The sequence below is a fragment of the Papio anubis genome, chromosome 7, assembly GCF_008728515.1.
Source record: "Papio anubis isolate 15944 chromosome 7, Panubis1.0, whole genome shotgun sequence".
NCBI lineage: Eukaryota > Metazoa > Chordata > Mammalia > Primates > Cercopithecidae > Papio > Papio anubis.
The window spans coordinates 142,405,147-142,427,086 of NC_044982.1; the positions used below are offsets into that span (position 1 = coordinate 142,405,147).

Here is a 21,940-nt window from a genome sequence, read left to right on the forward strand (position 1 = left end):
TCCTTATAGTTATTTTTCATATGTTAATAATAAACAAGTGTTATCTCATTAATTTTCTTATTAACCCTATAGGGTTAATACTATTAGCCCCATTTTTTAGAGCAGGGAGCTGAAGCACAAAGAGGTTAGGAAATCTAATTCAGCTATACCTGGGCATAGGTGGTAGCACCAGGATATTAATGCAGACAGCGCCTCTCCCTTTACACAGTGCACATGTCTCTGTGTGAATTTAATTAGTATTGCATTATATATACAACATTGCTTTGGCCCTGGTCTCCTCCCACATAAAAATGAATGAGTAATATATATTTTAAGTGATAACAATAATAAAACAAATATTCTTGTATCCACCGTCAAGGCAAGAAATAGAATAAATTGAATGTATAATACCCTGCCCTGATCCTATTCCCTTACCTTGTCTAGCCTCAGAATTAACCACTCTTCTGAAATTTTACTTATTTTTTAATGAGACAGGGTGTTGCTCTGTCACCCAGGCTGGAGTGCAGTGGTGTGATCATAGTTCACTGTAACCTTGAATTCCTGGCTCAGGTGATCCTCTTGCCTCAGCCTCCCAAGTAGCTGGGACTACAGGTGCATACAGCTGCACCCAGCTAATTTTTATTATTTATTTATTTATTTTTGTAGAAGTGGAATCTTGCTTTGTTTCCCAGGTGAGTGTCGAATTCTTGGCTTCAAGCAATCTTCCTGCTTTGGTCTCTTAAAGCACTGGGATTACAGGCGTAAGCCACCATGCCCAGCCATTCTGAAATTTTTAACCATTCTTATGATTTTCTTTTTTTTTCCATATAAATATATCCCCAAATAATCCTATTTAGTTGTAGCTAATGTTGAATTTTGCATAAAATGGAACTACTTTGTATGTGTGTGTATATATGTGTATATATATATTATATTTTACATAGATATAGTTTTTTTTTCTTTTCTTTTCTTTCTTTCTTTCTTTTTTTTTGAGACGGAGTCTTACTCTGTCACCCAGGCTGGAGTGCAGTGGAACTATCTCAGCTCACTGCACCCTCCGCTTCCTGGGTTGAAGCAGTTCTCCTGCCTCAGCCTCCTGAGTAGCTGGGATTACAGACACGTGCCACTACACCTGGCAAGTTTTTGTATTTTTAGTAGATACGGGGTTTCGCCATGTTTGCCAGGCTGGTCTCGAACTCCTGACCTCAGGTGATCCTCCTGCCTTAGCCTCCCAAAGTGCTGGGATTACAGGCATGAGCCACCATGCCTGGCACTGTATATATATATTTTTAGACTCAATGTGATTTTTTTGATTCATCCATGTTTAATGTATATAACTATAGTTCATTCAGTTTTACCCCTGTATAGTATCCCACTGTATAATATGTCTTTATCCAGCTTTCTGTTGTTTCCTCTTTTTTTTTTTTTTTTTGCTGTTACAAGTGGTGTTGCTGTAAAGTTTCTCATGTATTTGCTACAGCACATTTGCAAGGGTGTCTCTAGGGTGAAAGCAGAATTGCTGGGTCATATGGCATGCACATCTTTAATTTTATTGATAATACTCTAGTTTTCCAAAATTGTTTTATCAGTTTATGCTCTCACCAGCAGTGTATATGAGTTCTCAATGTTGCATTTTCTTGATGTTCTTGCCAGCACTTGATTTATAACATTTTTTCCAGTGTGATGATATGATGGATTTTCATTTGCATTTCCCTGATTAAGGTTTAGCGTATGTGTGTGTGTGTAAGATATTTGGATTTTTTTCTTTCATAAGTAACTGTCCAAGTTTTTTGCCTATTTTTCTTTCGGGGTATTATTCTTTTTCTTATTGGTTTGTAGTGTTGGGTATTCTCTAGATACCAATTCTTTGTTGTTTGTGTGGTGGATGTATTCTAGTCTGTGGCTTGTCTTTTTACTTAATCCATGGATTCTTTAATATAGTTCTTAATTTTAATGGAATTTAATCAGTCTTTTCCTTTATGACTAATACTGTTTGTGATATCTATCCTTAAATTATATAGTTTTTATGTTTTTTCCTAAAAGTTTTTAAATTATGAATTTTTTTTAATGCAGTGGAGAGATCTCAGCTCACAGCAATCTCTGCCTCCCAGGTTCAAGCAATTCTCCTGCCTCAGCCTTCCAAGTAGCTAGGATTACAGGCACCTACCACTACACCCAGCTATAAATTATGATTTTCATATTTAAGTTCTTTATCCATTTAAAACTTATACATGATATGGAGTATTTTAATTTTTTCCCATACTGATAACCATTTGTCTCAGCACTTTTTTGAAAAGTCCTGGCTGGGAGCAGTGGCTCACGCCTGTAATCCCAGCACTTTGGGAGGCTGAGGGGGGCAGATCACAAAGTCAAGAGACCAAGGCCATCCTGGCCAACATGGTGAAACCCCATCTCTACTAAAAAATACAAAAATTAGCTGGGCATGGTGGTGCGCACCTGTAGTCCCAGCTACTTGGGAGGATGAGGCAGGAGAATCGCTTGAACCCAGGAGGCGGAGGTTGCAGTGAGCCAAGATCACACCACTGCACTCCAGCCTGATGACAGAATGAGACTCCGCCTCAAAAAAAAAAGTCTTGTCTTTTACCACTGATGCCTTGAGTGTCATATATTAAGTTTCCACATATGCATGAGTTTGTTTTTGACCTCTCTATTCTGTTCATAGGTCTTTCCTTAGGCCAATTCCATCTTGCCTTTATTATCTAGGATTTTAATTAGGGCAAATTCCCTTATTCTTCAGGGGTGACTTTACTGTTGTCTGTTCCTTAATCTTTAATTTTTAGGATTAGCTTGTCAAGTTTCATGAAAAATTGTTAGGATTTATATTAGAATTACATTAAATCTATATATCAAGTTGGGAAGAAATGGCATCTTTAGGATATTTAATCTTCATATCCATAGTCTCGTCATTTTTTTGGGGGGTGGGTCTTCATTAATGTCTTTCAATAAAACATTACAGTTTTTCCAATTTTTCCATTAAAAGCTTGGCATCTTTTCCTTTATTTGTGTTGTGTGTGTTGTGTATATATTTAAATACTATATTTATTGTTTATTCTATGTGTTTTTTTTTTTTTTTGAAATGGAGTCTCGCTCTCTCATCCAGGCTGGAGTGCAGTGGTGTGATCTTGACTCACTGCAACCTCCGCCTCCCGGGTTCAAGCGATTCTCCTGCCTCAGCCTCCCAAGTAGATGCAACTACAGGCACGTGCCACCGCGCCTGGCTAATTTTTTGTATTTTTAGTAGAGATGGGGTTTCACCGTGTTAGCCAGGCTGGTCTCGATCTCTTGACCTCATGATCTGCCCGCCTTGGCCTCACAAAGTGCTGGGATTACAGGTATAAGCCACTGTGCCCGACCCTAAGTGGTATTTTTTAAATTACATTTTGTTAATTGACAGTATAAGGAAATATAATTAATTTTTATGTATTGATTTTTATATCCAGCAAATTTGTTAAATTAATCCTAATAATTTATCTGTTAGATTTTATTGCGTTTTCTATATAGTTAATATGCATATAACATCAGAATAATATAGTTTTCTTTCACCTTTTCAAACCCTTGTATGTATTTTTTAACACTTTTTTTTGAGACCAAGTCTCACTCTGTCACCTAGGATGGAGTGCAGTGGCACAGTCCTGGCTCACTGCAGCCTCTGCCTCCCAGGTGCAAGGGATACTCCCATGTCAGCCTCTGAGTAGCTGGGACTACAGTTGCACACCACCACACCCAGCTAATTTTTTTATTTTTTGTAGAGACGGGGTTTTGCAGTGTGCCCCAGGCTGGTCTTAAATTCCTGGCTCAAGCAATCCTCCCTCCTCAGCCTTCAAAAGTGCTGGGATTACGGGCGTGAACCACCATGCCTAGCCACCACCTTTTTTCTTAATTAGGGTACTAGAATCTCTAGTATAACATTATCCAGAAGTAATCTTTGCCTTATTCCTGAGTAGAGCACACATGCTCTCTCTCTCTCTGTCTCTCCATCTGTGTGTGTGTGTGTGTGTGTGTGTGTGTGTGTGTGTGTGTGTGTTTTAAGATACCCTTTGTAAGGTTAAGTTCTCTTATGTTCCCTGCTATGAGGTTTTATCATGAATGGGTATTGGATTTTTATCGACTGCTTATTCTGTATCTATTGAGATAATCATATGAATAATCTCCTTTAATTTGTTACTGTAATGAACCACATTAATACATTTTTATTTTTGTATTGTGAAATACAATGTGTAAAAACATACGCAGAATACAGTTTAACAAATAATAATAGTTACTATTGTAATTATTATTATTTTTGGAGACAGTCTCACTGTCACCCAGGCTGGAGTACAGTGGTGCAATCTCAGCTCACTGAAACCTCCGCAGCCTAGGTTCAAGCGAATCTCCCGCCTCAGCCTCCTTAGTAGCTGGGATTACAGGCGTGCACCCCCACACCCAACTGATTTTTGTATTTTTAGTCGAGGAGGGGTTTCGCCATGTCGACCAGCCTCGTCTTGACCTCCAGACTTCAGGTGATCCGCCCTCCTCGGCCTCCCAAAGTACTGGGATTACAGGCGTGAGCCACTGCCCCGGCTAACAAATATCAAGCAAAAACTCTTATAACCACCATCCAGGTCAAGAAATAAAACATCACAAGCATTCCAGGAGCTCCTTTGTGCCCTCTACTAGTTTAGAAATTAAATATTCACTTTCTGTTCCTTTAGAAGCTATCCTAGGAAATATAATGTACATACTTAAATTATCAGATCTAAAGTTTGTTTTTTTGTTTTGTGTGTGGTTTCTTTGTTTTTTGGTTTGTTTTATTTTGTTTTTTTGAGATGGAGTCTTACTCTGTCGCCCAGGCTGAAGTGCAGTGGCATGATCTTGGCTCACTGTAGCCTCCGCCTCCTGGGTTCAAGTGATTCTTGTGCCCCAGCCTCACGAATAGCTAGGATTACAGGTGCCTGCCCCCATGTCCAGCTAATTTTTTGTGTTTTTAGTAGAGACATTTCACCATGTTGGGCAGGCTGCTCTTGAACTCCTGACCTCAAGTGATCCACCACCCCTCGACCTCTCAAAGTGTTGGGATTACAGTCATGAGCCACCACGCCCAGCTCAGATCTACAGTTAATAACTAATTGTTTTGAATAGCACAGGTCCGTTGAATGCTTTAACTTCATTTACTCTTAGCCTATTCATGTTATTGTTGTGGTTTTTTTTAACCACATTAGATATTATGTATTTAGGTTCATTTTTCACCATTTATTTTGCTTTTTAAACTTTTTGCTGAAAATGAAGACACAGACACATACATATCCTAGGCCTAGGATCATCGATATCACTGTCTTCCACCTCTCTACATCTTGTCCCACAAGACAATCTTCAGAGGCAGTAACATGCATGGAGCTATCGTCTCATATGCCTTTTTCTGGAATACCGTGAAGGACTTACCTGGGGCTGTTTTATAGCTAGCTTAAAAAAGAAATAAGTAGGAGTACATTAAACAAAAGTATAGTATAGCAAATAATAGGCTGTCGGAATTTTCAGCTCTATGATAATCTTATGGGAACCACTGTTGTAAATTTAGCCAGTTAAGTGAAATATTGTTATGTGGCACATGACTACTCAGTTTTAATAAAAGTTCCATGTGCTTGAAAATTGAAAATGTATTTTCCAGCCCAGTCACAGTGGCTCACACCTGTAATCCTAGCACTTTGGGAGGCCGAGATGTGCAGATCACTTGAGTTCAGGAATTTGAGACCAGCCTGGCCAACATGCAAAAACCCCATCTCTACTAAAAATACAAAAAAATTAGCCAGATATGGTGGCTCACACCTGTAATCCCAGCTACTTGAGAGGCTGAGGTAGGAGAATCGTTTGAACCCAGGAGGTGGAGGTTGCACTGAGTGAGATTGCGGCACTGCACTCCAGCATGGGCAACAGAGCGAGATCCTGTCTCCAAAGAAAAAAAGGAAAACAAAATGTATTTTCCACTGCACTCCAGTCTGGGCAACAGAGTGAGATCCTGTCTCCAAAGAAAAAAAGGAAAACAAAATGTATTTTCCATGTGTCACATTGGTCTTTCAATCAGAAGTAGTTAGATAGTTGACACTTTGCTCAGTCCTTCTTAACCACTATGAGACTTTGTTACATTGTGGATAATTTCTTCATAATCTCCCAGTGCTCTAATTCTTTCTTCACTCGTGTGTAATCTGCTATTAAATACATCTGTTTCTAATTTAAATTTTTATTTTTGGAATTACTATTTGGTCATTGTTTTTATATGTGTGATTTTGAAAATTTTTAAATCTACAGAAAAACTTCGAAAATTAGTAAAATGAACATTAAGTTAAATTCCACCTAGATTAACCAACTATTATTAACATTTTACCACATTTGTGTCTTTTTTTTTTTTTTTTTGAGATGGAGTCTTGCTCTGTCGCCCACCCTGGAGTGCAATGACGTGATCTCCGCTCACTGCAACCCCCGCCTCCTGGGTTCAAGCGATTCTCCTCCCTTAGCCTCCAGAGTAGCTGGGATTACAGGTGTGCACCACCAGGCCTGGCTAATTTTTGTATTTTTAGTAGAGATGGGATTTTACCATGTTGGCCAGGGTGGTCTCAAACTCCTAACCTCAAGTGACCTGCCCACCTCCCAAACCACGTTTGTTTTTTTGTTTTTTTTGAGACAGTGCCTCACTCTGTTGCCCAGGCTGTAGTGCAGTGGCGCGATCTCGGCTCACTGCAAGCTCTGCCTCCTGGGTTCACGCCATTCTCCTGCCTCAGCCTCCTGAGTAGCTGGGATTACAGGCACCCACCACCATGCCCAGCTAATTTTTTGTATTTTTTAGTAGAGACAGGGTTTCACCATGTTAGCCAGGATGAAACCACATTTGTTTTAATTGTACCTTTTTTTGTTCTTTTTTGCTTAACCATTTTGAAATTGCAAACTTTATAATCCTTCACTCTAAGTACTTTAGTATGTATATCATAAGAACAAGAATATTATATTCATTGATAATTTAGTTTTTACTCCCATCACTCAGAACAAAGGTATAGTTTGTTTATAGTCTCCCTCTGGGGCCAGTAATTTTTCTAGTTTATCTTTTTTTGGTGGGTGTCACCTCACATGGACCCTAGGTTTGTCCTGTCTTTTCTTCCTCCAACATAACTCCCCCCAATATCTCTCACCTCCCTTGGTATATTAACACCTAGAACTTTGGCCCATTGGCTCTCAAAATCTGGTTTCTGGACCAGCAGCTCACCATGACCTGTGGATTAGAAATGCAAATTGTCAGGGCCCTCCCAATATCTATTGAATTAGAAAGTCTAGGGGCAGGGCTTTGCAATCCACAACTTGAGAAATTCTCCAGGTGATTCTTATGCACAACGCTTTATGCTAAGGGTGGCAAATTTTTCTTTTTCTTTTTCTTTTTTTTTTTTTTTTTTAGATGGAGTCTTGCTCCGTCACTCAGGCTGGAGTGCAATGGTGCAATCTTGGCTCACTGCAACCTCAACCTCCCGGGTTCAAGCAATTCTCCTGTCTCAGCATCCCAAGTAGCTGGGACTACAGGCGCACACCACCACACCTGGCTAATTTTTGTATTTTTAGTAAAGACAGGGTTTCACCATATTGGTCAGGCTAGTCTCGAACCCCTAACCTTAGGTGATCCACCCACTTCGGCCTCCCAAAGTGTTAGAATTACAGGAGTGAGCAGGAGTGAGCCACTGTGCCCGGCCTTTTTTTTTTTTTTTTCTTTCTTTTTTCTATATATATAGAAAAAATATATATATATAGAAAAAATATATATATTATATATATATATAAATAATATTTTTTTTTTATATATGTAGAAATGTATCTTTTTTTATATATTTTATATATATATTTTTTTTTTTTTGTCTGAGACAGGGTCGCACAGGCTGGAGTACAGAGACGCAATCACAGCTCACTGCAGCTTCAACTTCCTGGGCTCAAGAGACCCTCCTGCCTCAACCTCCCCAGTAGTTAGGACTACAGGTGTGCGCCACCATACCCAGCTACTTTTTAATTTTTTTTTGTTTAATTTTTTTTTTTTTCTAAAACCTTTTTAGAAACAAGGTCTCACTATGTTGCCCTGGCTGGTCTCAAACTCCTGGGCTCAAGCAGTCCTCTTGCCCCTGCCTCCCAAAGTGCTGGGATTACAGGCATGAGCCACGTGCCCCACCAACTTTGTAAAGGATCAGACAGTAAATATTTTAGGCTTCTCAGGCCACATGCTCTTTTTTGTTTTGTTTTTGTTTTTTGAGACAGCATCCTACTGTGCCGCCCAGGCTGGAATGCAGTGGCACGATCTCAGCTGACCACAACCTCCACCTCCTGGGTTCCAGCAATTCTCCTGCCCCAGCTTTTGAATAGCTGAGATTACAGGTGCCTGCCACCATGCCTGGCTAATTTTTGTATTTTTAGCAGGAATGGGGTTTCACCATGTTGGCCAGGCTGGTCTTGAACTCCTGACCTCAGGTGATCCACCTGCCTCGGCCTCCCAAAGTGCTGGGATTACAGGCATGAGCCACCACACCTGGCCATCATACTTTGAAAAAAAAATACGTTTATTTTATTTTTGTTTATTAAAAATATGGAATGTGGCCGGGTGCAGTGGCTTACGCCTGTAATCCCAGCACTTTGGGAGATCTAGGCGGGAGGATCACCTGAGGTCAGGAGTTCGAGACCAGCCTGGCCAACATGGTGAAACCCCACCTCTATTAAAAATACAAAAATTAGCTGAGTGTAGTGGTTCAGACTTGTAATCCCAGCTACCTGGGACTCTCAGGCAGGAGGATCACTTGAACCCGGGAGGCAGAGATTGCAGTGAGCCAAGATCGAACCACTGCACTCCAGCCTGGGTGACAGAGCAAGACTCTGTCTCAAAAAAGACAACGGAGAATCTGGCTGGGCGCAGTGGCTCATGCCTGTAATCCCAGCAATTTTGGAGGCTGAGTTGGGTGGATCACTCTAGGCCAGGAGTTCGAGACTAGCCTAGCCAAACACAGTGAAACCTGTCTCTATTAAAAATATAACAACAACAACAACAACAACAGCAAATTAGCTGGGTGTGGTGGCGCATGCCTGTAATCCCAGCTACTCGGGAGGCTGAGGCACGAGAATCGCTGAAGCTGGGCAGGCAGAGGTTGCAGTAAGCTGAGATCATGCCACTGTACCTCAGCCTGGGTGACAAGAGTATGACTTTATATTGTACTGCCATAACATTTTAATTCAAATAGAATAAGCTTAATTGTAAGAGTAATCCCTAATATTTAGTTTTGAATTGTTTTAAAATTATAAAATGGTAGAGCTGGAAAGGTTTTGTAGTCTAATAACCGCCTGTTTCTGTTGAAGCAGAAATTGGGCCAGACGCAGTGGCTCATACCTGTAATCCCAGCACTTTGGGAGGCCAAGGCAGGTAGATCGTTGAAGGTCAGGAGTTCGAGACCAACCTGGCCAACGTGAGGAACCCCTGACTCTACTAAAAATACAAAAACTAGCCGGGCATGGTGGCGGGCACCTGTAATCTGAACTGCTTGGGAGGCCAGGGCAGGAGAATCTCTTGAACCCAGGAGATAAAGGTTGCAGTGAGCCAAGATCATGCCATTGCACTCCAGCCTGGGCAACAAGAGCAAAACTCTGACTCAAAAAAAAAAGAAAAGAAAAGGTTAGAGAGTCTTGCCCCAGATTGCATAATCAGTCATTGTCAAAATCCTCACTGGAGCCCAGGTACTCATGCAGTCTTTTGCCTCCTGTAGTCTCACCACATTAAATTCTAAAGTTTGTTTAAAAATCTGAATCCTGATTTTTTTCGCTATTGTAATTTTTTTCTGATTTTTATTTTCCTCCTCATTTCAGGCCGGGATAGAAAATCGTCAGCTGGACACAGTAAATTTCTTTTTGAAGAGCAAAGAAAATCTTTTTAATCCATCCTCAAAATCTTCTGTATCTGATCAGTTTGATCACTTTTCATCCCATTTATATTTAAGAAGTAAGTAGAATAAAGATTTCTACATTCGTATTTATCATTTGATCTTCTTAATAACTTTCAAATTATGATCTTGTGGTTTCTGATGACTCATTTACTTTCCAAAACTTAGTCATGGGATTTTTTTTTTTTTTTTTTTTTTTTGAGACGGACTCTTGCTCTGTGTCCCAGGCTGGAGTGCAGTGGCACGATCTCGGCTCACTGCAAGCTCCGGCCCCCGGGTTCATGCCATTCTCCTGCCTCAGCCTCCCAAGTAGCTGGGACTACAGGCGCCCGCCACCACGCCCGGCTAGTTTTTTTGTATTTTTTTAGTAGAGACGGGGTTTCACGGTGTTAGCCAGGATGGTCTCGATCTCCTGACCTTGTGATCCGCCCGCCTCGGCCTCCCAAAGTGCTGGGATTACAGGCTTGAGCCACCGTGCCCGGCCAGTCATGGGATTTTATATACTTTTTGGAAACTTTCTTCTTCCTTTTTTTTTTTTTTTTTTTTTGCATCACAGTCTCACTCTGTTGCCTAGGCTGGAGTGCAGTGGTATAATGACAGCTCACTGCAGCCTCACCTCCTGGGCTCAAGCAATCCTTCCACCTCGGCCTCCTGAGTAGCTGACACTACAGGTGCATGCCACCACACTCAGCTGTTTTTTGTAGAGAATGGGGTCTCACTGTGTTGCCCAGGCTGGTCTCAAACTCCTGGGCTCAAAACAATCCTCTGCCTCCCAAAGTGCTGGGATTACAGGTGCGAGCCACTATGCCTGGACAACTATGTGGAAATTTGGCAGTGTTATCTGATTCTATAAATGTCCTCATACTATATGGGCTATTTATTGCTCATATCTTGTACTATACTCTGTTTGTAGTATGCAAGGAAGAGACAATCTTTTAAATTCAAGACAGTTTTATACACGACAGAAAAACATTTATTTGGAAAATTGCCTGCCCTTGCAACCATCTGAGATGTGTATTGACAGTTGTGGATTAGGATATGTTGTAAGAATTTTTGGCAGGATGCAGTGGCTCGCCCTGTAATCCTAATACTTTGGGGGCAAGGTGGGAGGATCGCTTGAGTCTAGGAGTTTGAAACCAGTCTGGGGAACATAGCAAGACCCCATTCTACAAAAAAAGTTTAAAAATTAGTTGGGCATGATGGCACATCCTGTAGTCCCAACCACTTGCAAGGCTGAGGCAGAGGATTGCTTGAGTCTGGGGGGAGGTCTAGGCTGCAGTGATCTGTGATTGTGCCACTGCGCTCCAGCCTGATTGCAAAGTAAGACTGTCTCAAAAAAAAAAAAAAGAAAAGAAAAATTCACCCGGACCTCTCTGCTTTTTTGCCACACTACCAACACGTTTCAAGATTTTGGCTTTCATTTTTAACAAATAGGAAGCCTAACTTTTATTCTTGGACCAGGTAGCCATGCAAATTCTCTCCTTAGGACAACAGGATAATAAAGTATATTTTCCCCTTGTTAAACAAAAATTATGGAGACCATTGTTTTGGTGTAAGCTGTACTAGGCCCCATCAGACCAGAACAGAAATCAAAATGAAGTCAACTATGCTAAAGTTCCATAGCATCAAACTTAAAATAAGGTGGTCTTCTGACATTGGGAGAAATTAGGAGAGAGCCAATAATCCCAAACAGTCCAGTTTCAATCTTCAATCAGCGTGATGATGAAGTTCCCTCTGATATAATCCTTATGTAAAAGAAGTAACGTAGGCCAGGTGCAGTGGCTCATACCTGTAATCCCAGCACTTTCAGAGGCTGAAGCGGGAGGATCTCTTGAGCCCAGGAGTTTGAGACTGGCATGGGTAATATAGTGAAACCTTACCTCTACAAAAAATTTAAAAATTAGCCAGGCGTGATGGTGTGCGTGTGTGGTCTCAGCTACTCAGGAAAGGGAGGTAGGAGGATTGCTTGAACCTGGGAGGTTGAGGATGCAGTGAGCCGTCATCATGCCATTGCACTCCCATCTGGACAACAGAGTGAGACTCTGTCTCAAAAAAAAAAAAAAAGGCTGGGTGCAGTGGCTCATGCCTATAATCCCAACACTTCAGGAGGCCCAGGCGGGAGAATCACTTGAGACTAAGAGTTCATGACCGGCCTGAGCAACATAGTGAGACTCTGTCTCTATTTTTAATTGGAAAAAAAGCCTGAAGTAGCTTCATGTTAAATAATCAGTATTTTTTCTATTATTCTGTCTCTCTTTATCTTACAAAAAAAGTAGCTTTGAAACAACCAATATGCTTCTGCTCTCTTCAGCTCTTCTGTGTCCATAAAGCCAACCCCTCTGCTCAACTCACTAGAATACCTTTTCCATGTTATGAAATTAAGTGTTGCCACATTCTAGAATTGCAATAAAACCAATTGAGATCTTTAATCTGAATTTATTGTAATTTTTGTTCTTTGACACTGTAAATACGGTTTTATAGTCTGTTTTTTCCCACTTCATACTATAGACATCTTTCTTGTTAGTAATATATACTTACTAATTATGATGACACAGAATTTCATTGTATGGGCTGTACCATAATTTGCCAAGCCAAACTCCTGTTAGACATTTAGATTTATTCCAGTTCTTTGCTATTAGCAGTGTGTAAGAAATGCTGTATGTGTGTAATTTCACATATATAATCATTTACTTATATTACTAGAATTTATTATTAAATTCTAGACCTGGAATTTCCAGGTTTAAGAGTATGCACAATTTATATTTTTAAACACCTTGATAAATTGTCCTTCAAAAGTTTTACCAATTTGTAGTCTACTTACATGGAGAAAATGACAACCTGCTCTTTTTCCACTGATGTAGTATTACCTTTCACTGAGAAAATGAATTGGATGTTTTCTTTTTTTTCTCCCTAAATCTCATATATGGTGGAAAGATATTTTCTTTTAAAAACACATTCTCAGACTGGGTACAGTGGCTCACGCCTATGATCCCAGCACTTTGGGAGGCCGAGATGGGCGGATCACGAGGTCAGGAGTTCGAGACCAGCCTGATCAACATGGTGAAACCCCATCTCTACTAAAAATATAAGAATTAGCCGGGTGTAGTGGTGCATGCATGTAATCCCAGCTACTCAGGAGGCTGAGGCAGAATCACTTGAAGCGAGGAGGTGGAGGTTGCAGTGAGCCGAGATCGCTCCATTGCACTCCAGCCTGGGGGACAAGAGTGAAACTCCGTCTCAAAAAAACACAAACACATTCTATTTTGTTTTGAGTGCAGAGTTTGGTCTCCTCTTTCTTGGATTGCCAGCTTTTCTAATGCTCTAATGTTTTAAAAACTGCTTGAATTTATAGAAAAAGGCCTGATTTTGGTGTTGAGCAGAGCTCCATCAGCAGTTGTAGAGTCATTATTCACTTCTGTTCTTCGGTGGTTAGTGGTTTCTCCTCATTCCACTCTCACCTGCACTGCTCAGCTCTAAAGGGTGGAGATGGGTCCGGAATGAGAAGCACTGGGAATAGCCTTACCTGCTCTCCTAGGGGGAAAACCTGTTTCCCATAATTCTCGTACATCTCACAGATGTAATCCTAAAGTCGGGGGCAGTGCTGAGACAAACAAGAATCACTTAATTAGAGCCTTCAGCTGCAGATAAAACAACCAGGGGCCCACACTTCTTGCTTTCACTTGACTGTTTAGCACGGAATAGCTTTGCGATCAGACAGGCTTAAATTCACATTTTGGCCCTGCCACTTACTTTCTTTTTCTTTTTTCACACTGTTGCCCAGGCTGCTTTAGTGCGGTTGTGCAATCTTTGCTCACTGCAACCTCCACCTCCCGGGTTCAAGCAATTCTCCTGCCTCAGCCTCCTGAGTAGCTGGGATTACAGGCGCCCACTAGCATGCCTGGCTAATTTTTGTATTTTTAGTAGAGGCGGGGTTTCACCATGTTAGCCAGGCTGGTCTCGAACTCCTGAGCTTAAGGGATCCGCTTGCCTTGGCCTGCCAAAGTGTTGGGATTACAGGCGTGAGCCACCGCGCCTGGCCCTGCCACTTTCTGAATTAGCTTGGGCAAGTCTCTGAACCTCAGTTTTTTAAATCTATGTAAAAAGAATATAATACACACCTACCTCTTAAGTTGTTGAAAGGAATAAATGAGATAGCATTTATAAAACAACAAGTACAGTACTTAAGATGTAGGTGGTCAGCAAAAGGGTAGTTAGCAGTGATACCAGTAAATGATAACTATTAATAATTAGAATCATTAAATTTTGCAGGTAGTAAGCCTGCATAAAAGTTTTGTGAGCTTTTTGAAAATAAGACATTGGTCCTTGTTTTATGTTTAAAAATATTGTAACATGATATTTTTTGATATGTTAATTTTATTGTGAGAATCCTGGTATTCTTCATGTTAATTTCTTTGGTTCTTTCTCAGATGTGGAAGAGCTGATGCCAGCATTGGATTTACTTTGCTCAGCAATTAGAGAAAGTTATTCTGAACCCCAAAGCAAACACTTTTCAGAACAATTGCTTAATCTTACACTGTCTTTCCTTAACAACCAAATAAAGGAGCTTTTTATTCACACTGAAGGTAAGAATAGCAGCTAGGAAGGGGGCAATTCTGTTCCTGTGTCAGAACAGATACAAGTGCTGCCATTGGGTGACACAGCATAAACAGGTGACACGCCATTTACTACATTTGGGTAAGGGCAGTGTGTAATTGAGTAAGTGAAATGGGTTTTGATACTGAGAAAGTTGGTAGAAAGACCCAGGACTAATCATGAAGAACAAGAAAAGGAAAGGGTTGTATTAAAATACAGAGCTACTTGCTTGTAAACAGGAAAATCCTCAAACATGTTGTTTGAAATTTAAAAATAGCAAGTTTGAATTTGGACTTTCTTTAGAATTCTTTATAATAGCTCATGGTTTATATTTATACACCCACACATACAAATTGGCACATTGGTATTTTCCATAGAACTAGATGAACATCTGCAAAAAGGAGTGAACATTTTGACTAGCTACATTAATGAACTTCGAACCTTCATGATAAAGTTTCCTTGGAAGCTAACAGATGCTATAGATGAATATGATGTACATGAAAATGTCCCCAAAGTAAAGGAGAGCAATATATGGAAGAAACTCAGCTTTGAGGCAAGTATGAGTAAATATCACTTCTTTTATTTGCTAGATTCAGAAGATCTGAGAAAACAATAGAAAAAACAGAATTCAGACTCTATACACTTGTGATTCAGAATGTTTGGCAAAGGTTTTAGGTTTTATTGGTTTTGAGATTTCTGATTATGACTTCAAATTCATGTCTACAAGCTCTGTTTATTTAATTCCTTTATTTAATTCCATATTATTTAATAATATGGGTAGGCTCCCTCTTAATGCTAGATCTGCCCACTGGGGTTCGGTAACAAACACCCAACTCTAAACCCATGTGAAGTGGCACTTCCTTAGCAATACTCCCTCATTGACTCAAGCCTGGCACTTTGGACTCATGCATTCTGCCTGACCTCTGGATAAATTGAATTGCTGCTGCTGATTAGATCTTTGGAAATTTTTATTTTATGACATTATTACTTAGAGGTATACTTAATTTTAGTCCTATCTGAAATTCTGTTTAAGACATTTTGCCAGTTAAATTTGTTTCCATTTGCCTTTTTTTCCTCCACAGTAAAAGTTATAATAATACAACTAAAATTTTACTACCATCTATATGACTTAGGGACTGGAAGAATTCCTTCATCCACTGGAGGGTATTGGTATTTTAAAAACAAATGCTAAAACAGCTTAACACAGATGATCATAATCAATAGGGAATTAAAGTGATAAGATTGAGATGCTTCTAGGTTGTTAAGATTGCTGTTCTTGGGGTGGAGGGATTAAAGTACCTGGTGTGACTGCATTTTCTGTATCTCTTATTCATTCTGTAACCTTAAAAAGGAAGAAATGATCCGGGCACAGTGGCTCATGCCTATAATCCCAGCACTTCAGGAGGCCGAGGCCGGCAGATCGCAAGGTCAGGAGTTCGAGACAAGCCTGACCAAATGGTGAAACACTGTCTCTACTAAAAATATAAAAAAAATTAGCCAGGTGTGGTGGCGGGCACCTGTAGTCCCAGCTACTCGGGAGGCTGAAGCAGGAGAATTGCTTGAACCTGGGAGGTGGAGGTTGCAGTGAGCCGAGATCGCACCACTGCACTTCAGCCCAGGCGACAGTGTGAGACTGTGTTTCAAAAAAAAAAAAAACAAGAAATTACTGGCCAGGCGCGGTGGCTCACGCCTGTAATCCCAGCACTTTGGGAGGCCGAGCGAGGTGGATCACGAGGTCAAGAGATCGAGACCATTCTGGCTAACGCAGTGAAACCCCTTCTCTACTAAAAATACAAAAAATTAGCCAGTTGTAGTGGCGGGCGCCTGTAGTCCCAGCTGCTCCAGAGGCTGAGGCAAGAGAATGGCGTGAACTTGGGAGGCAGAGCTTGCAGTGAGCTGAGATCGCGCCACTGCACTCCAGCCTGGGCGACAGAGCAAGACTCTGTCTCAAAAAAAAAAAAAGAAAAAAGAAAAAAAAGAAATTACTTACTTTTCCTTCTACTTTTTTGTCTCCTTTTTCCTGTCTCCTTCACAGATTTCTCTTCCTGTTTCCCTCAATGTTCTGCAAGGCTCTGTCTGTGGTCTACTCAGAATCACTGATTTTCAACTTTTGCCAGGGGAAGGGGTTATACTTTACTTTGATAAAAATTGTAGACCCTGTCTTCAAAAACAGGCATGTGAATGTGTACACATAAATTTTGTATATGGCATAATGGGGTTTACAGATCTCTTTAAAGCCCTAGGTTAAGAAGGCCTACTTTCTATTCTCTCTAGGGTTTAGATCTTCAGTTTAAGTATTTCTTTTCATGTGGATTATTGGTAGTAGCCTTCTAATGCCTTAATATCTCGAGCTTGAATCACTTTCAGTCCACTCTCTATATTGCTGCCTGGATATTTTTCTGTAAATATGTATCTGATTACATCACATCTTGCTTTTACAGTCTTTCAGTGGCTCCACGTAGTTTCAGGATAAAATCTAACTCAAATGCAAGGCTCTTCATGATGGATCCTCTGCTTTGCTTTTAAGTCTCATCTGCTGCTCTCTCCAGTTATATTGAGTAATTTGTAGTTCCCTGAAGGCTTGATGCAGTTTCTTTTCTTTGTCTCTCTGCATATGATACTCCCTCTTTTTGGAACACCTGTCCTCTTATCTCAATATATCTGTGGAACACTTACTGGTCTTTAAATTTTTTGTCTTATCAGTTACTAGTTACTTCTACTATCAAGCCTGTGCGGGAGGGCTACGGGGGCGGGTGGTCATCACTTCTATTTAGATGTTCCTCTTCTGGACCTTCCTCTCTAACACCCTGGGATACTTTTGTCACAGCACTTATCATACAGTACTATAATCAGTATGTCTTCCACTAGCTCCTGGAGTTGTAAGGTCTTAGTTTTACTCAATTTTATATCCCTTGAACCTAACTGCAAATCTAGTAATCGATTTTAAATAAAAGTTCCTTTGTTAGATGTTCAGTAAATGTATAAATCCCATGTTGATAATCATAATAAGGAAATGAAAAGGAACTTAAAAGGCAAACGTTTTTCTTTTCCTAGGAAGTTATTGCCAATGCCATTTTAAACAACAGAATACCAGAGGCACAGACTTTCTTCAGGATTGATAGTCATTCTGCTCAGAAACTTGAGGAGCTGATTGGCATAGGCCTAAATTTGGTCTTTGACAATTTAAAAAAGAACAATATAAAGGAAGCCTCTGAACTTTTGAAGAATATGGTGAGTGGTGTAATCCATAAAGTCTTAAAATGTATTTAATATAATTTCTAGTTACTATAAAGTTGGTTTGTATTCATAATTATTTCATAAACTAAGAAATTTATGTAGTGGATAATGACACTAAAAAATAATGACATTAATAACACTGAGAACAGCTGGGTGTGGTGGCTCATGTCTATAATCCCAGCACTTTGGGAGGTTGAGGCAGGAAGATCACTTGAGGCCAGGAATTCAAGACTGGCATAGGCAGCATAGCAAGACCCTGTCTCTACAAAAAATAAAAAAATAAAAAGGACATGGTGGCTTGCACCTTGTCTTAGTCTGTCCTCATATTGCTATAAAGAACTACCTAAGCCGGGCATGGTGGCTCATGCCTGTAATCTCGGCACTTTGGGAGGATGAGGTAGGTGGATCACCTGAGGTCAGGAGTTTGAGACCAGCATGACCAACATGGCACAACCCCGTCTCTACTAAAACTACAAAAATTAGCCAGGTGTGGTGGCAGGAGCCTGTAATCCCAGCTACTAGGGAGGCTGAGGCAGGGAAAATTGCTTGAACCCAGCAGGCGGAGGTTGCAGGGAGCCAAGATGGTGCCACTGCATTCCAGCCTGGGCAACAGAGCAAGACTCCATCTCAAAAACTAAATAAATAATAATGAACTACCTGAGACTGGGTAATTTAGAAAGAAAAGAGGTTTAATTGGCCCACAGTTCCACAGGCTATACAGGAAGAATGGCTGGGGAGGCCTCAGGAAACTTGTAGTCATGGTGGAAGATGAAGGGGAAGCAGGCATGTCTTACATGGCAGGAGAAAGAAGAAGAGAGCAGTGGGGAGGTGCTACACACTTTTAAACAACTAGATATCATGAGAACTCACTCACTGTCACAAAAACAGCAAGGGGGAAGCCCACCCCCATGATCCAGTCACCTCCCACCAGGTCCCTTCTCCAACATTGGGGGTTACATTTCAACATGAGATTTGGGCACAGGCACAGATCCAAACCATATCACACCTGTAGTCCTAGCTACTCAGAAGGCTGAGGCAGAAGGATGTCCAGGAGTTCTAGGCTGTGGGGAACTATGATTGCACCTATAAATAGCTGGTAACAGAGCAAGACCGTGTCTCTAAATCTAAAAGAGAAATAACACTGAGAAATGTTTTGGTACTGAGAACTTTCTTTTTTGTTTGTTTTTGTTTTTGTTTTTGAGACGGAGTTTCGCTCTTGTTGCCCAGGCTACAGTTCTATGGTGCGATCTCAGCCCACATAACCTCCACCTCCCAGGTTCAAATGATTCCCCTACCTCAGCCTCCCAAGTAGCTGGGATTACAGGCATGTGCCACCATGCCCAGCTAATTTTGTGTATTTTTAGTAGAGACAGGGTTTCTCCATGTTGGTTAGTCTGTGAGCCACCCACCCTGACCTCCCAAAATGCTGGGATTACAGGCGTGAGCCACCGTGCCTGGCCTGAGAACTTTTTTGAAGATATTTTTCCTCTAATTTTATTTAGGTATGAGTGACAGAAATTACATATGTTTAAGGTATACAGTATGATGTTTTGATATGTATGTACATTGTGAAAAGATTACAAGTAAGCTAATTAATATTATCACCTCACATAGTTATGTGTGTATATATGGTGAGAACACTTGAGATCTACTCTCAACAAATTTCGAGTATACAATGTATTATTATTAACTTTAGTTATTGTGCTGTACATAGGTCCCCAGAACTTACTTATCTTGTATCTCAAAGTTTGTACCTTTTGACCAATATCTACTCCTTTCCCCTACCCCACAGTCCCTGGTAATATCATTCTACTCTCTATTACTGTGAGTTCAGCTTTTTCTTAGATTCCATATATAAGTAAGAGCATGAAGAATTTGTCTTTCTGTGTCTGGCTTATTTCATTTAGCACAATATCCTCCAGGTTCAGCCATGTTGTTTACAATTGCAGGTTTTCCTCTTTCTCTCTCTCTCTTTTTTTTTTTTTTTTTTGTAGAGACAGAGTCTCACTATGTTGTCCAGGCTGGTCTCGAACTTTTGGGCTCAAGCAATCCTCCTGCCTTGGTCTCCCAAAGTGCAGAGATTATAGGCGTAAGCCAGCACAATTGGTCTTTCCTTCTTTTTTTTTTTTAAGGCCAAATAATATTCCTTTGTATATATACACCACATTTTCTTTATCCATTCATCTGTTGATAGACACTTAGGTTATTTCCGTATCTCTTGAAGAGATTTTTAAATGGCATTTAAAAGTACTCTCTGAGCTGGGTGCAGTGGCTCACACCCGTAATCCCAGCACTTTTGGAGGCTGAGACAGGCAGATCACTTGAAGCAGGAGTTTGAGACCAGCCTGGCCAATGTGGTAAATGCTGTCTCTACTAAAAAAAACAAAAATTAGCCAGGTGGGTAATGCATGCCTGTAATCCCAGCTATTTGGGAGGATGAGGCACGAAAATCGTTTGAACCCATGAGGCAGAGATTGCAGTGAGCTGAGATCACGCCACTGCATTCCATCCAGCCTGGGTGACGGAGCAAGACCCTGTCTCAAAAAAAAAAAAAGAAAAGAAAAGAAAAATACTCTGTTAGACCTGGCACTTTGATTAGGAGGAGATAGTGTTTCTCATAGAAGACTTCACACATGTTGAAGCATGCATAAGAGCTCATTATTTGTTGGAGGACATTCTGTATTGTTCATGCGACCCCTTACATCTCCACTTGAACTTTCTAGTAAATTATGCCTTTGCTGGACTTTTTGCTCTATGGTTTTACTTCACATGAGAAGGGGAAGTCCTAGAAGTAAGGCTTTTAGGCTAAGCTGAGATCTAGCCCTAATCTGCATAGTTGGGGTCTTGCCCATGGTAACTTTCAGGAGGTGCAGAGGAGTGGAACTATGTAAGAGGGATGTTGTTTGCATTGATCATTGTTTCCACTTGAATCAACATACCAGATTGCTGTCATTTTGGTCCTGTCGTAACCTAGCATTGCCTTAAATTGTTCTGTGTGCTGCCTTTGCTCTGACAAAATGCTTAAGGACTTTAGGGATAGGCAGTAAATACATATAATAAATGTAGGAGGGCCAGGCAGGGTGGCTCACGCCTGTTATCCTAGCACCTTGGGATGCTGAGGCAGGAGGATCACTTGAGCCCAGGAGTTCAAGACCAGTCTGGGCAACATGAAGAAATCCCATCTCTACAAAAAATACAAAAATTAGCCAGGCATGGTGGCGCACACCTGTAGCCCCAGCTACTTGGGAGGCTGAGTTGGTAGGATCACTTTGAGCCTGGGGGTCGAGGCTGCAGTGATCTGTGATCACACCACTGTACTCCAGCCTGGGCAGCACAGTGAGACTGTCTCAAAAAGAAAAAAAAAAATTAGGAAAATGAATGTTTGAAAGAGCAGAAAGGTCTTTGGAAAGCTATGGAATTCTAACAAGATAGATGTTTATAATAGGGTGTTTCTGTATCTAACACATTTTTTTATGTTCAAAATAGTTCCATTACAAAATGTAACTTTTTTTGGTTTTCTATGTTTATTTTAGGGGTTTGATGTAAAAGGCCAATTGCTCAAGATATGCTTCTACACAACTGATAAAAATATACGTGACTTTTTGGTAGGTAAAGGTGAGACTATGTAGTATACATTTTCTAGAAAGCCTGGGTGAAAACCTTGGAAGAAAACCTTGGAAGAAAAACTTTAAGTAATTTTAATGTTCAACTAATATCTAATAAGTAAAAGTGTGACAACCCCTTCATCTTTTTTTTCCCCTTCATCTTTTTTTTCCCCTTCATCTTTCTTAAGTGACTATTTTACATTTGTGGCAAAAGAAGATTTGTGTTTAATATACATTGACTCAAATGTTCAAAATATAATTCTTGAATGGCATATTATCTCATTACTTTTTTTCTAATCTTTAATTCTCAGCACTATCTTCTTTGATAATCTCATGACATTTTTTGCAAATGTGCTTGATTTTTGTAAAGTCACTGCTTTTTATTCAAGGTTGAAATTTTAAAAGAAAAAAATTATTTTTCTGAAAAAGAGAAAAGAACTATAGACTTCGTGCATCAAGTTGAGAAGCTTTATTTGGGACATTTCCAAGAAAATATGCAAATCCAGTCATTTCCCAGGTAGTCTCATTAGTCTCCTTTTGATAATATTAGAATACTGTAGATAGTATTTAGTTTATAATTGT

General features: G+C 40.3%; 1 protein-coding gene across 4 annotated transcripts in view; it reads left to right on the plus strand.

Annotated features, from left to right (window-relative positions):
• SPG11 (SPG11 vesicle trafficking associated, spatacsin) overlaps positions 1-21,940 on the plus strand; it is a 102,892-nt gene that overhangs the window by 20,207 nt on the left and 60,745 nt on the right. For 3 of the 4 annotated variants that reach the window (XR_002523044.2, XM_021940518.2, XM_031668766.1), the window contains exons 8-13: positions 9,850-9,982; positions 14,351-14,506; positions 14,894-15,069; positions 17,571-17,747; positions 21,287-21,358; positions 21,748-21,875. Coding sequence is in view for 3 of the 4 variants with exons in the window: in XM_021940518.2 (XP_021796210.2) it covers positions 9,850-9,982; positions 14,351-14,506; positions 14,894-15,069; positions 17,571-17,747; positions 21,287-21,358; positions 21,748-21,875 (842 nt within the window). In the remaining variant the exon portion in view is untranslated. The remainder of the gene's footprint in view (positions 1-9,849; positions 9,983-14,350; positions 14,507-14,893; positions 15,070-17,570; positions 17,748-21,286; positions 21,359-21,747; positions 21,876-21,940) is intronic. The other variant, XM_021940519.2, reaches the window with a different exon arrangement.